At 39.9% G+C, this 7,500-nt stretch overlaps 1 protein-coding gene across 1 annotated transcript in view; it reads right to left on the bottom strand.

Annotated features, from left to right (window-relative positions):
• Positions 1–7,500, bottom strand: part of myt1b (myelin transcription factor 1b) — a 37,575-nt gene that overhangs the window by 20,327 nt on the left and 9,748 nt on the right. Inside the window, exons 7-10 of the mRNA XM_055891296.1 lie at positions 6,841–7,021; positions 4,160–4,250; positions 3,864–3,992; positions 678–892 (exon numbers count right to left, since the gene is read on the bottom strand). Of these exons, the coding sequence (XP_055747271.1) occupies positions 678–892; positions 3,864–3,992; positions 4,160–4,250; positions 6,841–7,021 (616 nt within the window). The remainder of the gene's footprint in view (positions 1–677; positions 893–3,863; positions 3,993–4,159; positions 4,251–6,840; positions 7,022–7,500) is intronic.

Genomic DNA, 7,500 nt, shown 5'->3' with positions numbered 1-7,500 from the left:
TGGTTCTGGGATTTTTGCTCACCGTTCTTGTGATCATTTTGACCCCACGGGGTGAGATCTTGCGTGGAGCCCCAGATCGAGGGAGATTATCAGTGGTCTTGTATGTCTTCCATTTCCTAATATTTGCTCCCACGGTTGATTTCTTCAAACCAAGCTGCTTACCTATTGCAGATTCAGTCTTCCCAGCCTGGTGCAGGTCTACAATTTTGTTTCTGGTGTCCTTTGACAGCTCTTTGGTCTTGGCCATAGTGGAGTTTGGAGTGTGACTGTTTGAGGTTGTGGACAGGTGTCTTTTATACTGATAACAAGTTCAAACAGGTGCCATTAATACAGGTAACGAGTGGAGGACAGAGGAGCCTCTTAAAGAAGAAGTTACAGGTCTGTGAGAGCCAGAAATCTTGCTTGTTTGTAGGTGACCAAATACTTATTTTCCACCATAATTTGCAAATAAATTCATTTAAAATCCTACAATGTGATTTTCTGGATTTTTTCACCTAATTTTGTCTGTCATAGTTGAAGTGTACCTATGATGAAAATTACAGGCCTCTCTCATATTTTTAAGTGGGAGAACTTGCACAATTGGTGGCTGACTAAATACTTTTTTGCCCCACTTTATATATGTATGCATGTATAGGTTTAATATATATGGCTATTAGTACAACATCACGTTTCCTTACATTTGAAGGCTTTGGGTGAGGTTTCGCTGGTCGGTATATTTGATGCAAGTACACGCTTTCCAAACACCTGACAGTCGAAGCTTGCATAATCAAAGGAGACCTTGGAGTACTTCTCCAGCTCCTTGGCCAGGTTGGCACGAGGTGTGGCGGGTATCATGTTGGGCCTGTACTGCCTATAATGAGGCACCTCCAGTTGCTTCACAAAACACATGGGCCTAGAGGAGAGAGAGAAAAAGAGAGAGAGAGGAAGAGAGAGAAAAGAGAGAGAGAACGAGAGAGAAAGAGAGAGAGGGAGAGAGAGAGAGAAAGAACAAGAGAGAAAGAGAGAGAGAGAGAGAGAGAGGGAGAGAAAGAAAGAAAGAACAAAAGAGAAAGAGAGAGAGAGACAGAGAGAGAGAGAAAGAATGAGAGAGACAGAGAGAGAGAGAGAGAGACAGAGAGAGAGAGAGAGAGACAGAGAGAGACAGAGAGAGAGAGAGAGAGAATGAGAGAGAGAGAGAGAGAATGAGAGAGAATGAGAGAGAATGAGAGAGACAGAGAATGAGAGAGACAGAGACAGAGACAGAGACAGAGACAGAGACAGAGACAGAGACAGAGACAGAGACAGAGACAGAGACAGAGACAGAGACAGAGACAGAGACAGAGAGACAGAGAGAGAGAGACAGAGAGACAGAGAGAGAGAGACAGAGAGAGAGAGAGAGAGAGAGAGACAGAGACAGAGACAGAGACAGAGACAGAGACAGAGACAGAGACAGAGACAGAGACAGAGACAGAGACAGAGAGAGAGAGAGAGAGAGAGAGAGAGAGAGAGAGAGAGAGAGAGAGAGAGAGACAGAGACAGAGACAGAGACAGAGACAGAGACAGAGACAGAGACAGAGACAGAGACAGAGAGAGAGAGAGAGAGAGAGAGAGAGAGAGACCAATCACAGGGCAGGTCATCATCTCAGGAGAGAGAGGGGCAGGATTAAAAGCTCTCATCAACAGAGGGGACATTTACATATTGTAGAGCATGGACTTTATGAGCTTCAAACCCTGTAGTTTTTATGGGGTGCCAGGGCTTTGGTCAGACCTGTTGGGGTTAACTCCACTGACACATGAGAGGGTCCTGGGAGGGGATAGTGTAGCCCACTGTTTTCCCTCTCCTTATCACCATGTACAACCCCATATCGCTGGTCACAGACAGTAGTAACAAGCCATCCTATCAGAGCTGCGCTGGTAGTGGCTATGACATCACGGTTCAACCAGCAGGCTCTCTCTCTCTCATGGCTCACAGACACACAGGCAGACTGGGAGGAGATGGCTTCTGTTGTGTTCACAGACACACAGGCAGGCTGGGAGGAGATGGCTTCTGTTGTGTTCACAGACACACAGGCAGGCTGGGAGGAGATGGCTTCTGATGTGTTCACAGACACACAGGCAGACTGGGAGAGATGACTTCTGTTGTGTTCACAGACACACAGGAAGGCTGGGAGGAGATGACTTCTGTTGTGTTCACAGACACACAGGCAGACTGGGAGGAGATGGCTTCTGTTGTGTTCACAGACATACAGGCAGACTGGGAGGAGGTGACTTCTGTTGTGTTCACAGACATACAGGCAGACTGGGAGGAGATGGCTTCTGTTGTGTTCACAGACACACAGACAGGCTGGGAGGAGATGGCTTCTGTTGTGTTCACAGACACACAGGCAGACTGGGAGAGATGACTTCTGTTGTGTTCACAGACACACAGACAGGCTGGGAGGAGATGGCTTCTGTTGTCTTCACAGACACACAGGCAGACTGGGAGAGATGACTTCTGTTGTGTTCACAGACACACAGGAAGGCTGGGAGGAGATGGCTTCTGTTGTGTTCACAGACACACAGACAGGCTGGGAGGAGATGGCTTCTGTTGTGTTCACAGACACACAGGCAGGCTGGGAGGAGATGACTTCTGTTGTGTTCACAGACACACAGGCAGGCTGGGAGGAGATGGCTTCTGTTGTGTTCACAGACACACAGGCAGACTGGGAGAGAGGACTTCTGTTGTGTTCACAGACACACAGGAAGGCTGGGAGGAGATGACTTCTGTTGTGTTCACAGACATACAGGCAGACTGGGAGGAGATGGCTTCTGTTGTGTTCACAGACACACAGGCAGACTGGGAGGAGATGGCTTCTGTTGTGTTCACAGACACACAGGCAGACTGGGAGGAGATGGCTTCTGTTGTGATCACAGACACACAGGCAGACTGGGAGGAGATGGCTTCTGTTGTGTTCACAGACACACAGGCAGACTGGGAGGAGATGGCTTCTGTTGTGATCACAGACACACAGGCAGACTGGGAGGAGATGGCTTCTGTTGTGTTCATCCACAGACAGTGGTGAACTGAGCCGTGTGCTTTCTGCCCATTGATCACTGGGATACCCTCTCTCTTTTTATTCAACGTGGATTCCATTATAAAAAGGTTATGATGTGAAATGCTTAGCTCTGGTTTGTTCTCTGCATACATAACAGACCAGCTCATTTGAATGACAATGGATTTTAAAAAAACAAGATTTTATGTTTTAATGCTTGTCTGTTTTGTCGGATCACAGACGAGGTTCCTCAAGGAAAGCAATTATTTCCCCCTATCCTCGCAATGCCCTGTAACTCGCATAATTATCTTATCGGGCGGCATTATTAATGAAAATACCAAGAAAGGAGCATGTACTTAGCATAATACCTCTGTCTGGTCGTTAACAGTAATTATAATTATTTTTGGCATGATGAGGGTAAATAGAGAGAACAGGATGACATGACAAAAACACATCATTGCAGTAGTGGGGTGTTCTGATTGACACTTCGCACGGGGTTTCGCAGTTGACAACAACACAAGTGGTGTTGAGCAGTCAATGTTACTGCAGTTACTGTATGAAGTCTCTGAACTGCCTGTACCCACTAGAGAGATACGGAGAGAGAGAGAGAGACAGGCAGATAGCGAGAGAGACAGGGAGAGAGAGCGAGAGATACAGAGAGAGAGATACACAGAGAGAGACAGGCAGATAGCGAGAGAGACAGGGAGAGAGAGCGAGAGATACAGAGAGAGAGATACACAGAGAGAGACAGACAGATAGCGAGAGAGACAGGGAGAGAGAGCGAGAGATACAGAGAACGAGAGATACAGAGAGAGCGAGAGATACACAGAGAGAGAGGTGACCAATCATTACCTCAGGACTCGGTCATTGTTGTTGGGACTTTCTTTGAGGTGCTCTCTGACTGGCTGGGAGAGATGCTGCTTGTCAAGGTTGAGGCTCTTGGACAGCTTCTCTGCGGCTGCGATGGGGCATCCTGACAAACTGGGATAACCAATAAGAGGAGAGAGTGAATGCTGGGGAGGAGTCAGGCTGCTGTCAATGTATGTCTACATCAAACTGATTTAGAGTGACACATACAGAACATGCATTCATATAGATTAACATATACTGACTGACACACACACACACACACACACACTGTAGAGTACCTGCGGTGGGTGTTGCGGTTGCTGTTAACATGGCCCTGTCCGGTGCAGCCTGGAGTCGGACACTTCAGCACGTTCTCATGCATGGCCAGGACTGGAGAGGACACATAGACAGGAGAATATTATGATTATTACAATTTTCTATTATATTATTATTATTATTAGATTATTATAATATTAGTATTATTAGATTATTAGTATTATTATTATGATGATATTATTATTATTATTACTATATTATAATATTATTACTATTATTACCATATTGTAATATTATTACTATATTATTATATTATCATATTATTATTATTACTATATTATAATATTATTACTATTATTACTATATTATTATATTATCATATTATTATTATTACTATTATTACTATATTATTATTATTACTATATTATTATATTGTCATATTATTACTATATTATAATATTATTACATTATCATATTATTATTATTACTATATTATAATATTATTACTATTATTACTATATTATCATATTATTATTACTATATTATAATATTATTACTATTATTACTATATTATTATTACTATTATTACTATATTATTATTATTATGACTATATTATTACTATTATTATTATATTATAATATTATTACTATTATTACTATATTATTATTATTATTATTACTGTATTATTACTATTATTACTATATTATTATTATTGCTATTATTACTATATTATTACTATTATTACTATATTATTATATTATCATATTATAATATTATTACTATATTACAATATTATTACTATTATTACTAAATTATTATTATTATTATGACTATATTATTATTATGACTATATTATTATTATTATTACTATATTATAACTATTATTACTATATTATTATATTATTATATTATTATTATTACTATATTATTATATTATCATATTATTATTATTACTTTATTATTACTATTATAATTACTATTATATTATTATTATAACTATTATATTACAATTATATTACTATTATATTATTATTACTATTATAATTACTATTATATTACTATTATATTACTATTATATTATTATTATTATTACTATTAGTATTATTACTATATTATTATAATATTATTATAATATAATTATTATTACTATATTATTATTATTATTATTATTATTATTATTATTATTATTATTAACATGTTCTCTAATCTGTCGCATACAAGAATGCGTTTTTTCCTGTGTGACTTGGAGGGTATTGGGTATATGGTATGGTGTATAGGGTATTGGTATAGGGTATTGGGTTAATGCATATTGGTATAGAGTATTGAGTATAGAGTATTGGGTATTGGGTTATGGAGTATTGGGTATAGCGTATAGAGTATAGAGTATTGGGTATTGGGTTAAGGTATATTGGTATAGAGTATTGGGTTATGGAGTATTGGGTATTGGGTTAAGGTATATTGGTATAGAGTATTGGGTTATGGAGTATTGGGTATAGAGTATAGAGTATTGGTATAGGGTATTGGGTTAAGGCATATTGGTATAGAGTATTGGGTATAGAGTATTGGGTATTGGGTTATTGGGTAGAGTATTGGGTTAAGGTATACTGGTATAGAGTATTGGGTATAGAGTATTGGGTATTGGGTATCGAGTATAGAGTATTGTATATAGAGTATAGGGTATAGAGTATAGGCTATTGGGTATATGGCATTGGGTATAGGGTATAGAGTATTGGGTATAGAGCATAGAGTATTGGATATCGAGTATAGAGTATATGCTATTGGGAATAGGGTATTGGGTATAGAGTATTGGGTATAGAGTATTGGGTATAGAGTATTGGGTATATATCATATAGTATTGGGTATAGGGTATAGAGTCTTGGGTATAGAGTATAGAGTACTGGATATCGAGTATTGGATATAGAGTATAGAGTACTGGATATATAGTATAGTGTATTGGGTATAGGGTACTGGGTATAGAGTATTGGGTATAGGATAAATTATATTGGGTATAGGGCTATAGGGTTATAGGGTATTGGGAATAGGTTATTGGGTATTGGTATAGGGTATTGGTATAGGTTATTGGTATAGGGTATTTGGTATTGGGTATAGGTTATTGGTATAGAGTATTTGGTATTGGGTACTGGGAATAGTGTATAGGTTATATGGTATTGGGTATAAGTTACTGGGTATTGGGTATAGGCTATTGGTATAGGGTATTGGGTATTGGTATAGGGTACTGGGTATTTGGGTTTAGGGTACCGGGTATTGTGTACTGGGTATAGGGTATAGGTTATTGGTATAGGTTACTGGGTATTGGTTATAGAGTATTGGGTATAGAGTATTGGTAGAGGGTATTGGTATAGGGTATTGGTATAGGGTATTGGTATAGGTTATTGGTATAGGGTATTGGTATAGGGTATTGGTATAGGGTATTGGTATAGGTTATTGGTATAGGGTATTGGTATAGGGTATTTGGTATTGGGTACAGGGAATAGTGTATAGGTTATATGGTACTGGGTATAGCTTATTAGGGTATTGGGTATTGGGTATAGGTTATTGGTATAGGGTATTGGTATAGGGTACTGGGTATTGGGTTTAGGGTATAGGGTATTGTGTACTGGGTATAGGTTATTGGTATAGGTTACTAGGTCTTGTTATAGGGTATAGAGTATAGGGTATAGAGTATTGGGTATAGGTACTGACTCTCAGGGGGGATCCTGTCCTTGTGAGGACAGCCAGACAGGCTGCGGTGGTGAGGGTAGAGTCCGGTAACATGACCAGTCCCGTCACAGCCAGGGGTGGGGCATTTGATCTCCCGCTTCTCTGGCCTGCTGCCCTCTGTAGAGACAGCTAGAAGATACACAACATACCGCTGCTTAACCATCTGCCTGAAAGCACTGTCAAACACACTACAAGAAATACACATTGAATCAAACAAAAAAATGCACACATTATACAATTCATTGTATATAGTCTTGTGGATGATTTGTCTGTGTGGAGCAGGGAACTCATTTGGTCAAAGTGAAGAGTGAAAAGGACACTGTGTAAGTGGTAGTATTACTGTATACAGTAGAGAACTGAGGAGCCCTGTCCACTATTACTATGCTGGAGGGAGAAAGAGGGAAGAGGTGGGAAAGGGATGCTCTATTGGCCTCTAAATTGAATGCTAATGAGACAACGCACCTTCTAATTAGTGCTGGGCAGAACATGAGCAGTGCCACAGGGGAGTAGAACGGGGGCAGGCAGCCTCACTAGGCACGGCCTGTTAGTGTCAGAGGCAGGACAAATGGGCACAGTGCCAGGACACGACTAGGCCCAAACAATAACACATTAATAAACACTGAACCAATCTCTCTCTCTCTC

This window comes from Salvelinus fontinalis, chromosome 31 (assembly GCF_029448725.1).
Source record: "Salvelinus fontinalis isolate EN_2023a chromosome 31, ASM2944872v1, whole genome shotgun sequence".
Classification (NCBI taxonomy): Eukaryota; Metazoa; Chordata; class Actinopteri; order Salmoniformes; family Salmonidae; genus Salvelinus; species Salvelinus fontinalis.
The sequence above is the reverse complement of the archived record's forward strand: the minus strand, read 5'-3'. Positions and strand labels throughout refer to the sequence as shown.